The 20,128-nt window shown below is 48.2% G+C and overlaps 6 protein-coding genes across 6 annotated transcripts; 2 read left to right on the forward strand and 4 right to left on the reverse strand.

The window, feature by feature from the left end:
• Positions 1-1,012: 1,012 nt before the first annotated feature.
• Positions 1,013-1,750, forward strand: LCP9604111_5439 (uncharacterized protein; the record flags this gene model as incomplete). Its single annotated transcript, XM_039073249.1, has 1 exon — positions 1,013-1,750. One exon carries the CDS (start codon positions 1,013-1,015, stop codon positions 1,748-1,750), a length of 738 nt encoding a protein of 245 aa, XP_038928401.1.
• A 748-nt stretch (positions 1,751-2,498) lies between these two features.
• Positions 2,499-3,925, reverse strand: LCP9604111_5440 (uncharacterized protein; the record flags this gene model as incomplete). Its single annotated transcript, XM_039073251.1, has 2 exons — positions 2,499-3,757; positions 3,817-3,925. The coding sequence occupies 2 exons, from the start codon at positions 3,923-3,925 to the stop codon at positions 2,499-2,501; spliced, it is 1,368 nt and encodes a 455-aa protein (XP_038928402.1).
• Positions 3,926-5,240: 1,315 nt separating this feature from the next.
• On the reverse strand, positions 5,241-6,200 carry LCP9604111_5441 (uncharacterized protein; the record flags this gene model as incomplete). The annotated part of the gene is made up of 1 exon (XM_039073252.1): positions 5,241-6,200. One exon carries the CDS (start codon positions 6,198-6,200, stop codon positions 5,241-5,243), a length of 960 nt encoding a protein of 319 aa, XP_038928403.1.
• Positions 6,201-9,160: 2,960 nt separating this feature from the next.
• LCP9604111_5442 (uncharacterized protein) lies at positions 9,161-10,470 on the reverse strand (the record flags this gene model as incomplete). Its single annotated transcript, XM_039073253.1, has 4 exons — positions 9,161-9,341; positions 9,427-9,852; positions 9,906-9,975; positions 10,038-10,470. 4 exons carry the CDS (start codon positions 10,468-10,470, stop codon positions 9,161-9,163), a joined length of 1,110 nt encoding a protein of 369 aa, XP_038928404.1.
• Positions 10,471-11,211: 741 nt separating this feature from the next.
• Positions 11,212-13,678, reverse strand: LCP9604111_5443 (acetyl/propionyl/methylcrotonyl-CoA carboxylase subunit alpha; the record flags this gene model as incomplete). Its single annotated transcript, XM_039073254.1, has 5 exons — positions 11,212-11,262; positions 11,433-13,059; positions 13,116-13,213; positions 13,274-13,472; positions 13,527-13,678. The coding sequence occupies 5 exons, from the start codon at positions 13,676-13,678 to the stop codon at positions 11,212-11,214; spliced, it is 2,127 nt and encodes a 708-aa protein (XP_038928405.1).
• A 1,335-nt stretch (positions 13,679-15,013) lies between these two features.
• On the forward strand, positions 15,014-18,568 carry LCP9604111_5444 (uncharacterized protein; the record flags this gene model as incomplete). Its single annotated transcript, XM_039073255.1, has 2 exons — positions 15,014-15,688; positions 15,737-18,568. The coding sequence occupies 2 exons, from the start codon at positions 15,014-15,016 to the stop codon at positions 18,566-18,568; spliced, it is 3,507 nt and encodes a 1,168-aa protein (XP_038928406.1).
• Positions 18,569-20,128: the final 1,560 nt, after the last annotated feature.

The raw sequence follows: 20,128 nt of genomic DNA on the forward strand, positions 1-20,128 counted from the left end.
TTATTTTCGGGTTGACAGGTTGACAGGGTGTATGGGGTATTTTTTGGAGGGGTGTTCTCGGGTTGTTGCATGGAAGGAAATCGCCTCTCAGCATGTTGGTTTGGCGAGCAACTCATCGGACAAAGTCCCTTGTTGGAGTCTGGTTCCTGGTTATCTTTGTACTTGTAATGTCCATGATGTGTATGTTCTGAATCAAATGTGAAATGATCCAATGTCCAGTCTCGTAGCATACATTCTTTTCTTAGATCATCTGTTTAACTTCATTTGTATATACCGAAAATAGAGAGGACTTTTTGATTGGATCTCGAGCCACCACACTTGAAACTATCCCAACCTCAAGTTGGCGCGCGCGAACTGCAACCCCACTAGATACCAGGTTTCGGACCCCTGCAATACCCCAGCTTGCTAGCTTTGTGTTAGTTTTTGATTCCAGGGGTGTTCGGTGTTCTATTTTGATCCATGCGTTTCATCTTCTTGTTCCCGAGTGATTGTCTTTGGATGAAAGGCGAGGATGGACAGTGGGGAAGCTCTAGAACCGCGCGCTCGAAGGAGATGCGTTTCATCCGGGGCCGCAGATGCCAGAAAATAGCAGAAAATAGCAACATTGCGCTTTGTTGCCTTCAAGTTCTGACGAATATGCCCCGGGGACTGAGAATAGGGCTAATCTATAAAGAACAGCCCCGGGCCATTGATGAGAGTCTTCCATTCTATTTTCATGCATCTTTCTTTCATTCATTCTCTTCTATTTCTATTATACCTCTTGAATACGACGGGCCACTTTCTCTTTGTCCCAATATCTAGTCATACAATCTCGACAATAGCTTCATTCCTCTTATTTGGCATCTGGTCTGCCGAATCTTGGAATACTCCTCTCATTATCTCATTCGACTTCATACTCCTTCTTCTCGATATAATATCTGCGCTGTGCGCCATATCCTAAGCACTTACTATTGCTTTCATTCGCACCTTCCAATCAACAACCACCTACCACATCACCATACCAAATCCAAAGATGTCTTTCCTAGCCGTCCCACTCCTCAAGCTCGGCATATCCCAAGCCAAGAAACACAAAGCCAAGAAAGACCTCCAAAAACAACAAAACGCCTACCCAACCTACGAACCCGAGCAACACCCAATGAGCGGCTACCCAGCCGGCGCCACGCCGGGGACAACCCTCCACTTCTCTCCACCACAAGAGAAAAGCAAAAGCGCCAAACTAGCCTTCATATTCTTTTCAACGTTGCGCTTCCTACAATTCGTCTTCGGCCTCACCGTCATTGGCCTGTACGGCAAAGACGTGCATCACGACCACTCCGAGGAAGACACCTGGCACGCGAAATGGGTGTACGCGCTCATCACGGCCTTCCTCGCCACCGTAACTGCAGCCATCCACCTCGTCATGCCGTTCGTCATGCGCAAAGCTAAGCGCGGCGTCGGGGCTGGCTCCGGTTCCACGATGCTGCTGCTGCCGCAGTTTGTGTGGGAATTTGTGGTTTCCGTGCTGTGGTTAGCACTCTTTGGCATCTTTGGGAAGATGTATATTGGTGTTCATCCTGTCGTCTCGAAGACTGATGCTGCGACTTCAGCGCTTGGTGATGCGTCGAAGATAAATCGGATGCGCCATGCGGTTTGGGTTGATATTATTAACTTGGCGTTCTGGGTTATGACTACTTCGTGGGTTCTGCTGCGCTGGTTGAAGAGTCGCAGGTCAGCTGGTGCGCTTGATGCTGAGAAGGGTGAGCAAATTTAGGTAGTTGAGGGTGTGAATGCTCACTTTGATAGTGGGCTTGATGGGTGAGATCTGTTATGGGCAGATGCCTTGATGGCATCGGATGGAAAGGGAGTTTGAATAGCATTTGCATTCGTTTGTTTCTTTTGTATCTGACATTTGGACTCGGGAGTCATGGTGTTCAGTGCTTTTGGCTCTTTTCGTGGATGGCGTTCTCTCAATACATACAAAACATTAACGTTCTTTTTGAGATACACCCCGATGACTTCAATTTCAATGTAGTCTCATCTAGAGATTAATTCCTTTCCGTCATTTACTTGAAAAATACTGAGAGCTACATCAGTAGCTTCCTGCTTTCTTATAGAAAATCAACCGCTTCTCTTTTTTTCTCTCTTAGCTCCTGAGCCTTACATCAATATCGATGCTTTTGATTCGCTCTTCCTGCCTCGTAGCCTTGTAAGAAGTCCGTGTCCTACCATGAGCCTGCTGGGTAGGTTCACTTGGCTGTACAGCCCACTGCTGTCCCCGTTCTCAAGGGAGCTTCGTTGCTGTCATCTGGGATAAAGAGAATGAAGTTGTGATCTCTCACTACTGAGAGATGAACCTTGACCTAGAGGCTCACAATTTCTTTAGGTAAGGCTCAGGTTACTACGGAATACGAGGTGAAATTCGGTTAGACTCCAATACAAGAAACATTCATATGCGACTTATTTATTTCTGTAGATTCGCTGGCTAAAGCCTATCAAATAGGCCAAATCTGGTATCCCATTCAACAGATATCCGCCCAGTCTCCCTCAATATCCCCAGGAACGTCAAACTGCGGTCCACCAGGCAATTTGACGGGGTTCTTCACCACTTTGAACAATGGCTTCACCTTGCTGACCTCCTCAGGGCTCAGCATCGGGCGGCGGAGAGTGGAAGCGCGCGGGAAAGGAATAGGAGATGTTGCTGCTGCTTCTCTAATAGCCTCCTCAGCGACGGGGTCATCGACAAAGTCGTCGTCATCGAATGGTGAAAAGGATGGGATGGCGGGCTTTGGCGCGGGGGCAATCTCATATCCCAGGTTGCGCGTGATCTCGTCGTCCTCGTCGCGGAAGCTGAGGTGCTGCAAGAGACCGAGCTCGACATAGCTGTCTTCGTAGTCATCGGCCTTGGTAGTGGGCTCAGAGCGGCGACGGGTTGGAATTGCTGTTCTTGGGATAGACACCTGCGAGGACTTGCGGTGGTTGAAGACTGGGCGGCGGCGTGGGCCTCGTCCGTGGCGTGTCGCAGTAAGGTAGGTCTTCTTGGGACCATGCTGGCTCAAGCTCTCCAGGGCAGTGGTCGACTCAGAAGTCATGGATGTCTTCTTGGAGTCCTGGTCGCCGACTTTCTTCGGAGCAGTCAGGAATGTCTTCTTGGAACCTCGGTCGCCAATGTCAATTGGAGCAGTGGCAGACTCAGAAGCTATAGATGTCTTCTTGGAATCCTGGCCGCCAACCTTCTCGGGAGTGAGGGTAGACTTGGCATCCGTCAAGGTCTTCTGGCGACGCTGACGGCCCGTGTTACCGGGAGTAGAAGTGGAAGTGTGATCACCAGCCATGCTTGTGGTGGGTGAATTAGAAGGGTTGAGTGTTATCTTTGTGCCGATGGGAGTGTCAAGGAGCAATCGAGTTGCTTTATATGTTTCAACCTGTGAAGGCTGCGACTTTCTCACGATTGAGAGAGGAGGAGAAGAGGCTCCGACAGCGCAGCCTGGCTGATTCTTATTGATGCGAGCACATGAGTCACTAATACGCGGTTCATATGGTGCGATGTAGAACGCATTTATGTTTACGTTTTCTCCTTTGTCGCCAGTCACAGGCAACGGTGGGACAGTCACCCTTTGTCCGACTAATATTGCCGGCGCCTTAATGCGTAGTATAAGACGATTTAGGGTACGGGTATTAACGCGGCTCGAGAGTCGTTTTGCACCCCATATTCTCCAGAAGAGATGTTCGAGGCGACGCTCGGTCTCATCTTTGCTGGCCAGGTGCGATGTCGAGTAGGCTGTTTGTTGTCAGCCAGCCCGTTTATAACGAGACCAGGAGTAGGGAGTGTTATGTTACCTTGCCAAAGGTTCTTGTATAAGCCATTACTTAATGTACCCTGCTGCAAGATCTCGCTAGCAGACACACTTGACATAGCCACAAGACCTTGGGGGAGCTTTGGCTCCATCTTAGATGTTCGTTTTGGTAGTCGAGCTTGAGATGACGAGATAATTTTGTACGGAGAAGTATAAGATGAGTGGCAGAGAATTTGCAAGTTGACGAGGGGTCAAATGATGTTGAATGGCGTGGATCAGTCGTACTGATGTAAAGTCAAGGCTTGGTAGCATCCTTTGTATTCAGCACAAACAGAATGCTGACAAGAAAAGAAAAAAGAGAATAGAAGAGCTTGACCGGCAAGTTTCGAAAACAAAAGTTTCTTGCGTTATTCCTGTGTCGCACTACTTTCCAGTGGCGAGATGAGACTTTGAAGCTGCAAGATATTCAAGGTTGAACTTGAAGCCGAGGTAACACATCAGTTAGAGCCTTCGAACATGCTCCATTGGGGTTTAGGTGCGCAAGTCATGACTTTAAAAGCTGCACTCCACAAAAAAACAGAAAAAGGAAAAGTCGAGAAGTCCAGAGACAAAAAATTTGAGGAATGTAGTACCCCAGGGTTCGCCCTTGCCTGTAGGGTGGGGGGAAACCCCTTAGATTCAGAACCGGACTGAATAGATCTTCGTTAAATCTCCAATTGTAGATCTCCCTAGATCTCCCTAGATCTTTCCGAAGTCTTGGAAAGACTAAATTCTTCAAGTATGTTGTATGTATGTGCCTCGCCTGGATCACCGGGATGAGCCAGGATTGGACTTCACCATTCTATATTATATAAAAACCATGAAACCACTTACTAACTACTCACTAAAAAAAGACTAAAACATAAAAAATAAAAAAGCGTCATCGTTACATTCCAATTGCGCGTCCTTTCGCAAGCAGGGATGTACAGCCCTATTGACGGCCAACTTCCTAAATATGACACAGAACACCCCAAATACGACCTGGAGAAAATAATCAGAGCAAATCAAGGAGCTTTGCCGAGGTGACATTCACACCCACATGCCCCTTCATTCGGTACATCCAATAGGGAACATCTTTCAACTATGCGGGGGAGGCTGTAATTGGGTTTGTATTTTCTCCGGGTTTCTGCAAACGATCTAGAAGATCTAATCAAAAAATTGTGCTCGAATATCTTCAATTTATCATACATTATAAGGTGGTCATAATCTATATTTTCATAGAGATTTACTATGCGATGAACATGCCACTAAGTTGACACGTCCTAATCATCGTCCGTCTACGTTTACTTTTAGTCTTAACATCTCACTCAATAGATAAATATAACCTTCGAAGCGTCTCAGATCTGGCAGGGGTATTATAAATGGATTAAATAGCATAATCCGGAGCGTCTAGATACAAATGCATACACATCTCGGTCCCTGCACTATCTACTCGCGAAGCCGAAGCGCAACAACCTGCCCACCATAAGAGACACCCCCCTGGTCACCTCCACGAGTAGTAACATAAGCCAATTTCCCACCCGGCACGATCTGCACAGAAGTAGGGCCAATAAAAGCCAAGCTATCACCCCCACCAGCAACGACACTCTGCGTTCCATCCGGCGTGATCTTAGCAATGGCATTAGACGGCTGCGCCACATAAGCATTACCACTAGCATCAATCGCAAAATCATCCCAATCCGAATCCGTATCGCCGGCCTCGCGCACCAACTGCGCAATGACCTGAATACGACCGAAAGTCCCCCCGTCTTCGCTGACAGCCACCCGGGCGAATATATTAAGCGCACTATTGGTGAAGTACACATTACCTCCGACAACCTGCAGACCATTGATGCCGATGGGCATGGACGAGTTCGCAGGCGCGGCCAGGGCGTCGTTCTTCAACACAACCTTCGAGACACCGGTAGTGATGTCGACGCGGAATATGGATCCCAACCGCGCGTCCGCGATCAGGAGAATATGCGGCTGCGACGGCATTGAGGCCATGCCGTTTAGCATATCGGCGTCCGGGATGTGCGCGACGGTCTGGATGGTGGGGTTTGTGGCATTCTTGCTAAAGTCGACAGTGTAGATGGTTTCGTTGTCGTAGTGGTATGAGCCCCGGACTCCGCCTACGACGGCATACTTGTCGTGGCCGACGGCTGCAATGCCGGTTAGAGCTGTGGCGCCGGGGAGCGCGGCGACTAGCTCGGCTTGGGGATTGCGGGCGAGCGGGTTGATTGTGTAGAGATGGGCTTCGTAGAATGTTGTGAGGAGGAGATGGCCGTTGGGCCGGAGCTGGCTGTTTTCGATGTTGATTGAGCTGGTGAAGTTGAATAGTTGGGTTGTCAATTGGGCGGCTGTGGCGCTGGCCACCATGGCCAGGCTCAATGTAGGATTGAAACGCATGGTACAGAATAATTTAGAGAAATTATAGGAATGGGATTTCAACTAACAAAGAGGGGTTTTTATCTACATTGTTGTGGAAGGACTTTAGCTCTGAGGGATCAAGTGGGTTCGGCACGGAGCGCAGAAGTGGTACGAGTCGGAGATGACAAGAGATCGACGAAGTAGCCAAGACGGGAAATTGTCCATTTGAGGCTTTAACAGGAAATCAGCACCGAGCTATGGAAAAATTATGTTTTGGATTAATGAGGTGATAATGGGTGTGGATAATGACGCTGTGTCTTTTCTAACATTCACTACTATGCAATGTCCTAGTTCTAGAGACCATTGTTTTCGTTCGACTATGTTCGAGTATGTTTTTAGCTGCCCTACAGACCACTGAATATAGCGCATTGAGGGGAGAATAACTAGCTACCTGTTGTGGAACTACGGAGCTACGGAGTTGACCTTCAACATTTTGAAAAGTATAAGAACAAGCCACACTTCTGTTGAATTTCCCGCTCAATGCGGAGTAGACAAATACAACACTGTAATCCACACGATAGACTAACCAAACTGACTTGTAGTCCGTTAAATGTCATCTTATGTACTCCGTGCTCCGGCACTTGTACTAACTCGGGCGAGCATCCGATTCTCGGCCGATCTAGTCCCAGATAATAAATATGAAGTCTCGTGTGAAACTTCATAATCTGGTAAATCAGGACTAGAAATATCATCAACCCATTGCCTTATGCATAATCGGGTTGGCGCCGGCACTACCCAGTGGAGAACCTGTATGGGAGGCATCAAGGTCATTGTTGGCAATGCTTTCCACCTCTGCATCCGACTCGTCGGTGTCGTCGCATCCTGCTATCTAAGAGTCCTTATATATAGGCTCAGAGGATGGTTTTCCTTCATGATTTGCTAACAACCATCGAAAAATCTCTAACGAGGCTTCACGTAATGTATCCTGCGTTAAAGAAGGAGGAGTATTTAACTGAGAAAAGCTGGAGTTCATCGGTGACACGTTAGACTGATCTGGGTATGGAATGGTGGGATTATGAAGCCGAAACCCTCTCAAGATAGGCCAGAGTGTGCCTCGAGTATTTCTTATGTTTTTATGTCCGTAAAGCACAGTTCTTCTCCTTTGTTTGCCCTATCGGGGGCCAGGGCGAAAATGAGAGACTATTGTAGTGCAGCCCATCATCCTCCGTGACAGGAAGACATAAGAGTCTCCAGACATTGGCTCTTTTGATTGCATATTCCCTAAACTCGTCACAAGCAAAATATGGACCTGATCCTGCAAAGTCCATAAAATTCTGTGCGGAGGATGTCCACGGAAACCCACTCGGATCTAGAGGAGGCGTTCCACTTTTAGCAAGGTAAATAACCTTTGGAACAAGTCCACTCAGTGCAGCTCCTACTCAAAGAGCAGAAAGGCTCGGACGGCGTATTCCGCACATCAAAGTGATCAATTCAACTAGGGACCTGGTGCCTCTGCTAGTTCCGATCTCGTTGGCAATTCTTCCACAACCGGATGCAGCCAAGAACTAACAAGGTTGCAGGGAACCCCAGGCTCCCAAAATGATCCGGAAAGACTTGACATCACGACGCTAGGGTTGCAGCTTAGGGCCATATAATAGGCAAGATCATCACCAAGGGCAATATATTCGTTCCCCAATGCCTTATCCGAAATGAATTCTACCCTGCCAAGTACAATGGTTGGAGATGGCAACTCAATCCTGCGTTTGTAATGTTGATTCGTCGGAAATGTCAACGCTGCTGCAAAAGCGCCAAAAAATTGATCTCCAAGACCATGCAGTAGGCAAAACTCAGACAGGGCCATCAAGGCCTCTCCAGAGGAAAGTGGAAAACAATCGGCGAATTCTGGCGCAGAAGTCCCTATGCCTTGCCATAGAATTTCGAATAGTTCATCCTCGCCTAAGTCAATAGACCAAGGTGCCAGGTAGACATTATCGTTTCTTTTGGTCAAGACCGCTTTCCATCCATGCTTGGGGGCTTGTATAGCCATCCACCATCGAGCAACGTTGCTTTCGGCTTCCCCGATGTGAACTTCAATTGGTGGTGCACGCTTTACCTCGTCTCTATCCACCCCATCGACCGCGCGAGGGTTTGCCGTTGAGCTAGTGTAAACAAGCTCGGCTCCATCGTGCTTTTGAAGTTCCAACAAACGGGCGGAAAGAATATAGGACCAAGCAAGTGTGAGGATACAATATAGTTTGAAGAATATGGCTTAGAAGTTCGCCAGTGATGGAAGGTGTCTCCGGAAACTGACAGGTGATTGGCTGAAGCTGCTCGTTGTTTGAGGGCATTGCGTAGAGGAGGTACGTGAGAATTCGCAATATTCGGAATGGTAAGGCTAAAGGTAATGTACATGAGTTAACGAAATGTTCGCAAGAAATATGTCTTCGGATGTTGTTTAAGTGATATTGTTCTCCTTATCCCTTGCTTGGCAGCATGCGTACTATGGTAACCGGTTTGACACAGTATTATTTTCAATTTCAATTTAACAAAATTATGTTTTTGGTCTTCAACAACCAAAAAGAGTGTAGTCAAATCAAAATACTAAACATGATGAGAAGAGAAGAGAGAGGAGTTGCCCTGGTGCCCGGCCATGCGTGACCAAGCAAGAACAAACAAAGCAAACAATAATACGCTAATTTTATTCCACAGCTAATTGCCTATTTAGGCAGGGGGTGTCTCAGATTTCCTTTTTCGGTAGGACTCAGGGGTCTAGACCAGCGTGTTCAAGCTCTTTTTGTGGGGAGCTATGTAATGTGATAGGCTCCCCCACAAAAGTTCAATAGACTCTTAGAAAAGAGTATCCCGCAAAACACAACATACGTGACCAAATTATCCCGCAACTCATGCCGTAAAATATGACCGGTCTATATCGGATTCATATCCGTGTCAAATAAAAGCTAGCATCATGTAAGAGATTTAATAGTGCGCAGATAACATGCTCAGGTTACGGTATAGCCTCCGTCAACGCGGAGATCCGCCCCAGTGACGTACTTGGAGGCATCGCTGAGCAGGAAGGTCACAGCACCCATCAGGTCCTCCGGTGTACCCATCTTGCCGGCAGGAATGAGGGAGATCCACTGGTCGCGAAGCTTGGGGTTCTCCTCGAGGATCTTGCGAGTTCTGAATGACGAAGAAAGACATCAGCAACAATTTCTTCCGGAGGTCTGCTCAAATGTATCTCGTCGTCCATGTAAGAGTTACTCACAGAGCAGTGAGCATATAGCCAGGGCTAATGCAGTTAACACGGATATTATGACTGGCCCACTCCACAGCGAGCGAAGCAGCAAGGTGGCGTACAGCAGCCTTCGCGGCGTTGTACGGAGCCTGGGGCTGGGGAACATTAACGATAGCGCCGGACATGGAGCCGATCATGACGATGCTCCCGGGCGCCTTCCGCTCCATCAGGTGCTTAGCAACATTAATGGCGAAAAGGTATGTGCCGTCGACATTGACACCCCACAGCTTCTGCATACGGTCGAAGGGGTAGTTGATGGCCTCGAAGTTCTCGGTGAAGCCGGCCGACGTGACCAGGTTATCGATCTTGCTGTGCTTGGCCAGGACTTCGGCCATCGCATTGCTCACAGAGTCGGGGTTAGCGACGTCGGCATAATGGGCGGTGACCTTGGGCATACTGTTTGGAATTAGCCACTGCGGCGAGCTGGAATGGTATGATAATAAACTGACTCTTCCACACCGGGATTCTCCTTGTGGAACTGCTCGATCAATGAGGCAACTGCGGCCTCGGCTTCGTCCTCTGGGGTATGTGTTAGGATAAGTCGCTTGTTCCGGTTATCTGTAGTGGTCGTAGGAACTTACTATTAAGATCAATGATGGCCAAATCCGAGCCGGAAGCAACGAGGCCTTGGCCCATGACTAGACCCAAGCCACGAGCACCACCAGTCACCACGCTGACTTTCTTCTCAAGTGAGAACTGGGCCAAAGTACGCTTGAAATGCATGCCACCGCGTCCCTGAGCCACGGGCTGAGTGGGCATCTCGTTGTCGGGAGGGTATTCGATTTGTACGCTTTCATCAGTGCGAGCAAATCTGCCCTCCTTATCACTAGCAGCACCCTCGGGAGCCTTATTTGTAGCAGAGAGGATGGGGTCTTTTGCAGGGTCATCGCTCTTCTTCTTTCCCAGTGAGGCGGTGTATGAGAGAGGACGTGTGAGGCCCATCGCTGGACGGGCGGCTGCTAATACAGGACGGGCGGCCTTGATGGCATCGCGTGCGACTGCCGGCTTGAACATTTTGAAGGTTATAGCTCCAATGCACAATAGAGCTGTAGAGGTATACGGTTGGGGGGGACGCGACGTATAATGTACGGGAGAATAATGTTGGGGAGGAAAAACGGTCTAGACATCCAGGGGAAGGTGGACGTATCAAACAAAGCAGGTCATCAGGTCATCAGGTCATCGGACCTCATTTGCATTTTATTTTTCTCAGAGCCCAAGGGCTAAGAATTGAGACACTTGCGGTGAAAAAAAGCCAAAGGATATCGGAGGGCTATTGACTGCCTATTTTAGTCTCAAGCTTTGTTTTATTTGTTTATTTACTCCAATTGTAGCTCTAAAGAATATAGAAAGCTAGATGGGAGACTATGATGTCACCAATTTAGTACTTTTGTTTACTATTATTATTCAAGTACTACGTATGCTCTCTAATGTTATTCTCATTCAAATCCCTTAGAACTTGATCATAACGATGGAAGAGCTACACGGACTTTTGCCTATTTGCTAAAACCAGTCAGTTTCGTTTCGGCCGCATTTTACCGCACGCCAATGAAGTGCTTGGATGCAGCTTTCGGATTATCATCTGATATACGTAGGGTGCAGCTTTTTCTCTCACTATCCTCCGAGCCTAAAATGTTGTTTTCGATTCTCTGTAATTGTAAGGCGAAATCGAAATTGATAGTGTGAACTCCATATTTGTGTTAATTTTGGGAGGTATCCCCATGCTGAAACTTGTACCTCTATAACAAAAGTCTCGCTCTATTCGGATTCGGCGAATTCCACCAGCGGTGTTCCGCTTTTGCATTGATCCTGCAAGGCACATGTTGGTCAGCTGTTCTCGAGTCACATTTCTCTGGGGGTTTTGGAGTTCAAGGGGGTGAATTAAAAACGCTAAACATATTCAAACGAAACAAAAAAGATGTCATGGGGGTCCAGGAAAGTCCAGGAAAGTCTGGTCAGGGGAAAGGCGCATGACTTACTCCTCTTTTGTGCACGACCCGTGCAATGGTTCCCCGTTGGGGACTGCGAATCACCGTCTCCATCTTCATGCTCTCGATGACAACCAACGGCTGGTCTTTCTCCACCACATCTCCCGCCTGCACCTCCACCCGCAGCACTTTACACGGCATCGGGGCCAGGACGCTGTTTGTCACATCCTTCAGTCCCAATGCCTTCTCCATCCACTTAGCCCGGGGCACCGTGAGTCGGTACTGAGTCCCACGCTGGAATGCGATAATAGTATCCTCGTCTCGAATTACTGTTGTATCTAACCGGGTGTGCGGGAAAAACGACGTGACAATGTGCGACGCTGGATCCATGTGGCTCACCACCTGCTCGAAAACTCGTCCGCCAACCTCCACGTTGAATGTGTCATCTGCTGTCTGCTGTACTCGCACACTGAACGTGGAGCCGTCGGTAGACCCTGGGCCGCCGGTCTCGGTAAATGACAACTGTCGCTCTTGGTAACTAGGAGTGAACCCGACCGTTGAGCCTGCAACCCCTGCTGAGGATCGTGCCCCTGACGTGGCGTCGCGATGTAGACATGCCAATGCGACTTGCGCCAGCACTTCCTCCTCGGTGGTCTTTGGGGGAAAGAGCTCGTCACGGTGCTTCTCAATGTAGCCGGTCTCGACCTCACCAGCGATGAAATCCGGGCTCTTGCAGATGGCTTTTAGGAACTCTATGTTGGTCACGGGTCCCGCGATCTCATATTCTTCCAAAGCAGCAGCTAGCTTGCGGAGAGCCTCCTCACGGGTTTCACCGCGCACGATAAGCTTGGAGATCATGGGATCATAGTGGGCCGAGACATCGTCTCCTTCCACAAATCCTGCGTCAATGCGGATGTCCTTCGAAGTAGCCGGCGTTCGCACATGGAGTAAACGCCCCGAGTCAGGGATAAATCCCTGTTCTGGGTTTTCGGCGTAGATTCGGGCCTCGATGCCATGGCCACTCTTGGCGATACGCTCTTCCACTTCTTCTTGCGTAAGGGGCAGCTTGGCTCCTTCAGCCACCAGAATCTGCCAGTGGACAAGATCCTCTCCAGTGACCATTTCAGTCACGGGATGCTCAACCTGGAGACGGGTGTTCATTTCCATAAAATAGAAATCCCCCGAGTCATTATCAAAAATGAACTCCACTGTACCGGCACCTTCGTAGCCGACAGCCTCTGCAGCTGACCGTGCCTTTGCCCAGAGGTCCTTTCTAGTTGCATCAGGGAGATGAGGCGCCGGAGATTCCTCTAGAACCTTCTGGTGCCTCCGTTGAATACTGCAATCTCGCTCTCCTAGTGCAACGGAGTTACCATGCTTGTCGGCAAATACCTGTACTTCAATGTGCCGCGGTGTGGTGATATACTTCTCCACCAGCACATTATCATCTCCAAACGAGCTCATGGCCTCTGACTTAGCCGACTCAAGCTGAGCTTGAAACACCGCTTTGGAACTGGCGATACGCATGCCCTTTCCACCACCTCCTTTGACGGCTTTGATGAGCACTGGATACGTGATCTTGTCCGCCTGCTCCTCGAGAAACGCAGGGTCTTGATTTTGGCCATGATAGCCTGGGACGCATGGTACACCAGCAGCTGTCATAATCTCTTTGGAACGACTGGTAGGACACGCCTGGTAAGCATAGTGAATATTCAAATAACGCAATGAGCGTACCTCTTATCACCCATATCCTCAATGGCCTTATACGGTGGGCCGATGAAGACCAACCCGGCCTCGGTACATTTTTGCGCAAATGCAGAGTTCTCACTCAACTGCATAACAAGCTCAAGTTAGTATTCCATCTAGAATGTAAATATGCACAGCCGACTTACAAAGCCATAGCCAGGGTGGATCGCTTGACACCCTTCTCTCTTTGCAATCTCAATAATTCTATCACCATCGAGGTACGCCGAAACCGAGCCCAAATTAAAGGCGAAGGGGGAGCTCAAGGCATGTTGTGATCGGCTGTCCGGGTCGGTGTAGAGTGTTGTTACGCGGATCCCACGTTCCGCGGCAGTGCGTCCAACTCGTCTAGCATATCGAAGTTAGCACCAGAAATTGCACATGATTCAGTGCCCAACATACAAGGCAATTTCTCCTCGATTGGCTATAAGAATTGAATCTAACGATTTGATTGTATTTGGTGTGTTAGTGGTCGATGATACAGCTCGCGATGTTCCGCGAGTCGCGGTCGGGGTTAAGCGGGGAACAATGCGGAGAAGGGATGAGAGGGTCATGACGATGGGAGAACAGCCTTTTCAGCTGTAATAAGGCCTTTTCAGAGCGTAATTCAAATCACAATGTAAGCATAATCAAGGTGCTTTGAAGGGACAAAGTAGAGAATGGGAAAATGTCAAGGATTTGGAGAAGCTCCTGTTGAGCCGATGCAAAGCGAGATTGCGGGGAAAGCCGAGGGTATAACATAATCAGCCGTATTGGGAGATGCATGGATGGTCACGAGGCCTCGTGGGTCTTCCACCCAGTACTAGTACTAGTAGATATCTGAAAAGGTCCTTCATAGCTGATCGAGTGAATAAAAAACACCGTAGCTGCTCATCAAGTGAAGAAAGAGTGATACTACCATATTGTTGACTACCCCATGGGGAAACTGGGGATTCCGGGGTGGATCACGTGAGACTCATATACCCGCTGGGTATTGGAAAATACCCCTCCGTACCTTCTCCCAGTTCTCCTCATTACTCCCGGCTTCAACATTACGCTTCACCCTTGTCAAATGGTTCCTCCGAACAGTGATTTTATCTTATGGTTTAGTGGACTTCCTATCTCGGCTCCCGTGGTGCCAACTAACAAGTTCCACGCTTCAAATTATCTATCGAGCCAAATCTCCCAAACTTGGTAAAGTGAAAATATGACTGCGATAAGCCTTCCGATTACATATCGGGAGATACAACCTTAAAACCTTGGAATAACGGCGGCAAATCTATCTCTTATCCTATAAGGGTATGGAATAAAGCAAGCCCACGAGGCGACCTTGATTGCCAGCTCATACCTTGTAATCATGGTGATATGTCCCGGACAGACCTTCCCAGATAGGAATGGTGCCTGTTAACTACATATAGGTATGTTGTGCGAATACGATGATGCGTTTCCCTCCCTTCTGTTTATCCTATGTTATTCAGGGACCGCTGGGGAACCCAGACAGTCGAATCACGGTCGCTTTACAGGATAAGGTCAAAATTATATAACATCTGTTAAGCTTGTATTCATGCTGTCAGGTATATAGTAATTATATTAACTTTGCGCCACTGCGAAGGCCTAACCTAGAGCTTATTGATGCAATGTAGCAATATACATCAGTATCAGCCAAAATGATGAGATAAAATTGCGGCAGTTCGAAGAAAAAGAACTACCACTACAGAATAGTGGGTTTCAGCTGTATTTTGCTAAGCGTCGTGGCTTAAAAGATTTTGCTGACTCCTCTCCCTCGATCTTGGGCTTCAAACTCAGCCCCGCCATCCTTTAACCACATCGCATCTCCCCTGCAGATTGTTTGCTTGCAAAACATCATTTTCGGGAAAGCCCAGTATCCACTGGATCATAAATCTTCAAAAATGGAAGACCCAGACCGGAAAATGGGTAAAAGTACAAAGATGACCAACAAACTGGCGGCGAAGCTAGCGAAATGGAGAAAGAAGGAGAAACCCGATAGAACACGTGGAGGTGCCCTTGTCGTCTCTCCGACCGCAGAGTCAAACACGTCCGAGCCTTCTATGGTAAACTATGTACAGCCTTCAGATGGCCTTACTGGAAATCCCGACAAGCTCTCCAAACCTGCTTTGGTGACTTCCAATACCATGCCGGTCTCAAGTCTTTTCGAGCCCCTCTCGCTGGAAACGACCGACGTGCAGCCCGAAAATTTCATACCCGGTCCATCATCTTCTCCTACGACCGAAGACACCTGGGCCCGGGCATATAAACTCTTGCAGGCTCGAGAGCCCGAGTTGGTAAAAGATTATCAGACTCATTTGAGCCTAGCGCAACCCGAGAACTCAGAGCACATAAATCTCTCAAATCCACACTCAGTTGAGCGGGTGATAAAGCAGCTGCTGGAAGTTCGGGACCAGAAGCAGTGGCGAGTCTCACTAGTGGGAAAGGAGGTGAAGATACGAGAGCAAGCCGAAAAACTAGTTAAGTTTCTCCTCTGGGCCGAACCAGCCGTGAAGAAAGCCGTTAGCACCCAGCCATATGCAGCATTGGCGTGGGCTGGCGTTTCGCTGCTCTTACCTGTAAGCCAAGCAATCCTCCTATTATCTAGCCAAGGCTGACCCAGACAGCTTCTCACAAGCAGTACCACTAGCAATCTTGCGATGCTTGAAGGCTTCGATTCCATTGATCATGTTCAGATCTACTGGGATATCTGCGAGAAGACATACTTGCAGTCCAAGGATGGGGAAGAGTATCAAGCTCTCATCCAACCCCTTGCTAAGGTCTACTCTTTTATACTCGAATACCAAGCACGTGCTATCTGTCATTTCTCAAAAGCTCAAGTCTCTCGCGCATGGGAGAACATGACGGGTGAAAGCAATTGGGGAAAAATAAGATTAACAATCGAACAATTGAGCGATAACTGTAGGAGCTATGTCTCCCCCCTCAAACTTGGGGAGGTTCGCCGTCATCGAGATCGTCAATTACTGGAGATTAAAGAGTCTCGGGTTATTCTTGATGGCATTTTGGATGTCCTAAAAGCGGACACGAGTCGGAACCAGAAGAATTATAAAGACCAGAACGAGCGAGGGTTTCTTCAAGCACTTGCGTCCGACTACGAGGATGGCAAGAATTATAACCCACTGAGAATCCCAGGGACATGCGATTGGTTCTTACAGGGTGACGTACTTCGAAACTGGCGGGATAACGACCGCTCCAGTCTTCTGTGGATTTCCGCTGGGCCTGGCTGTGGAAAGTCGGTGTTGTCACGGGCTCTCATTGACGAGAATCGGCTTTCTACGAATATTTCGACATCTACTGTCTGCTATTTCTTTTTCAAAGATGGGGATGAGCGCCGCGTGTCAGCCACTGATGCTTTGTGCGCATTGCTTCACCAACTTTTCACCCACGATTCGACGGGCACACTGATCCAAAATGCAATGCCCAGCCACAAAAATCACGGCCCAAATCTAGTACAGAACTTCTCTGAGCTGTGGCGTCTGTTCATCCAATGCGTCAGCTCGCCAGAGGTTGGAGAGATAGTTTGTGTCCTTGATGCCCTGGATGAATGCAATGATCATAGCAGTCGGCAATTGATCCGCAAACTAAGGGAGCTTTACTCCGAGCCCCAAGTTTCATCTTTAACCTCGAAACTGAAGTTTCTGATCACTGGTCGCCCTTATGATCACCTGGAGGCATCGTTCCAAGATTTCCCTGATACAACAACTTGTGTGCGCTTGGACGGAGATGAAAAGACCGCCGAAATCAGCAACGATATAGATCTGGTCATCGATGCTAGACTACAAAACCTCGCCCAAAACCTCCTAGAGAGCGACCGTCAAATGATTTCAGATCAACTCAAGAGCATGGAGAATCGTACTTACCTCTGGCTACATCTCACTTTCGATATTATTGAGCATAGCCGGAGTGAGTATGGTCGACTGTCCGATATGAAAGAACTATTCTCTGGGCTGCCTTCTAAGGTCTCAGAAGCGTATGAGAAGATTCTGGATCGGAGCGGGGAAAAGCTCCAGACAGAAAATCTCCTTCAAATTGTCTTAGCTGCATCACGACCTCTATCACTTGACGAAGCCAACATAGCCTTAACGATGGCTTTGAGAAAGGGCACTTTTAGTTCTTACGACGATCTCCAGAAAGATTCTTGGCCGAGAGATAACTTCAAAGGCGTTGTGGAAAATCTTTGCGGTCTCTTCATCAATGTGTACGATTCTAAGTTGTTTTTTATCCATCAGACAGCCAGAGATTTTCTCATCAACCCTCCTCGGAGTGGAAAGTGGAAGGGGCGGCTGAGTATGCAACATTCACACGCGAACATGGCGCTGTTGTGTCTATCATTCTTGTCGTTTCTAGATGGGCAATCATCAGTGGAGCAAATCGAGGCAAAGTTTCCGTTGGCGCGGTACTCGGCCCAGCATTGGATGGATCATGCACGGCCTGCGGAGACAGAGAACGAAGTCCAGAAAAGCGTCATGGAGTTTTTCCTTCAAGAAAATCAAGCTTGGGGTGAGCTCTTTGAGTCGATTTATTACCGGCGGTCATATGGACGACCCCACATCCTGGCAACTCCACTATACTACGCATCGTCCTTCGGTCTCCAACAAACAGCACAACTCCTATTGGCTAAAGGCGCGGATGTCAACGCGCAGATTGACAATTATGGAAGTGCACTCCAGGCGGCTTCTGATAGAGGTTACATAGAGATTGTGGAGCTACTGTTAGCCCATGGCGCGGAAATCAACGCACAGGGTGGCATTTACGGAAATGCACTCGAGGCGGCTTCCTCTGGCGGCCATAAAGAGATCATGGGGCTACTATTAGCCAATGGCGCGGGGGTCAATACGCAGGGCTCTTATGGAAGCGCACTCCAGGCGGCTTCCGTTAGTGGTCATACAGAGATTGCGGAGCTGCTATTAGCCAATGGTGCGGAGACCAATACGCAGGGCGGCTTTTATGGGAGCGTACTCCAGGCGGCTTCCGTTAATGGTCATACAGAGATTGCGGAGCTGCTATTAGCCAATGGTGCGGATATCAGGACGCAGGGTGGCTTATATGGAGGTGCACTCCAGGCGGCTTCCTCTAATGGTCATAAAGAGATGGTCGAGCTGCTATTAGCCAATGGCGCGGAGATCGATGTCAACGCTCAGGGCGGCTTAGATGGAAATGCACTCCAGGCGGCCTCCGCTAATGGTCATAAAGAGATTGTGGAGCTGCTATTAGCTCATGGCGCAGAGATTAATACACAGGGTGGCTTTTATGGAAGTGCACTCCAGGCGGCTTCTGCTTGCGGTCACAAAGAGGTCGTGGAGCTTCTATTAGCTAAGGGCGCGGAGATCAACGCGCAGGGAGGCTTATATGGAAGTTCATTCCAGGCGGCTTCCGCTTGCGGTCACAAAGAGGTTGTGGAGCTACTATTAGCCAAGGGCGCGGAGATCAACGCGTAGAGCAGCAATTATGGAAGTGCACTTTGTTGAAATCCATACTGGCTTTCCAATACGTACGGCGGTTCAATGGCATATATATTCCTCTCACTTCTTGTATTATTTGGATCTGCCACATTGAATGTAGCGAGGTTTCCAATGAAAGCCTTCATGTTGATTTCGTCTAGCAATATGTGTTGGTGAAGATATGGGATATGGGGGTTGTTACAGGGACCCCTCCCTGCCTGATTTTTCAGTATTCGGCTTACCGACCTCCACACCGACTTTGTGTCGAACTCCGGTAGATACCTACAGCATGTATATAAACCACTAACAAAACTAAGTCACTTTTATCACATCGTCAACAACTAAACTGCTTCAAAAACTACTCCAAAAACTACCCCAAAAACTGCTCTAGCATCATCAAGGGATTAAAAAATGTAGGCATGAGATAATATACACGTTTTTTCTGATCAGAATGTAGGGTTTTTTGACAAAAGTGCAGAATCAAGTCTAGCAAAATTGATGGTTGATTAGTAAGACAGGATACTGAAAAATCAGACAGGAGGCCGAATTAGCAATGGGGTCCTTGTAACAATCCCCAAGATATTCTACTTTGTGTAAGCTTGGTTCTGAAGCAGATAGGGAAAACTGACCGTGTCTAAGTTGTCAACCTAGAAGAGGATACGGAACTCTCATCATCGGACGAGGTACGAAGGCGACATAGACTTATGTACTGAGCCTCAGTGCTTTCACCTCCGCTTTATACGCTGCATGAACGATCGCAATCCCTCGTGTTCGAGCCACAGGCTCTAGCTGGGCTATTGCGGACATCTACATAGCTCTCCTTTTATAGATATGGCGGTATATATATAATCTGTTCAGCAGAAATCCGAATAGTCCTAGTGGTCGAGGCCATTACATTCAAGACAAAGGGTAACGCCAAGGACCTTTATCGAGAACAGTACACGTCTATAGGTCTCTATGCTAGGTGTATTGGAAAATACCAAACACCATACCTCTCTACTTTCTTTATCTTACCCCCACGCTTCAACCTCATCAAACTATGGGGTATTAGTAGTCTCGGCTCCCGTCCGTGATACACCAACTGACGAGTCTTGGGCTTCCAACTTATCTGCCAAGCTAACCTTAAGCAGATAGACCAAAAGGAAGACTGCGATAAGTATTTAGATCATATTCGGGAGATATAAAGATCAGTCGATCTATCTCTCGTCCTGCAGGGTTGTGGAATGGTAGTATAGCCACAGCTCACGGGGGCAATCTCGATTGCCAGCTCATGCCTTAGAAAGGACAGCAAGCATTCAAACTTGGACATGCGGTCCTATAATGTTAATGTGATCTCGGTGACAATCCCGATGATATGCCCCGGACAGACCTTCCTGGATAGGAATACCTTATCTGGGCTGTAGCGCATTGCCCATGTGAGTCAATCTAAGCCGAGACGAGTACTTTGCAACTATAACTTTAGTTTCACCGACTATTAAAGAAAGTGCTTGGGTTCAATCATGTCTTTCACGCTCGTAGACCATAATTCTTGTTTTTAAATTTGAAACCTAACAGTAA

Source organism: Penicillium roqueforti (genome assembly GCF_015533775.1).
Source record: "Penicillium roqueforti strain LCP96 04111 chromosome Unknown scaffold_13, whole genome shotgun sequence".
NCBI lineage: Eukaryota > Fungi > Ascomycota > Eurotiomycetes > Eurotiales > Aspergillaceae > Penicillium > Penicillium roqueforti.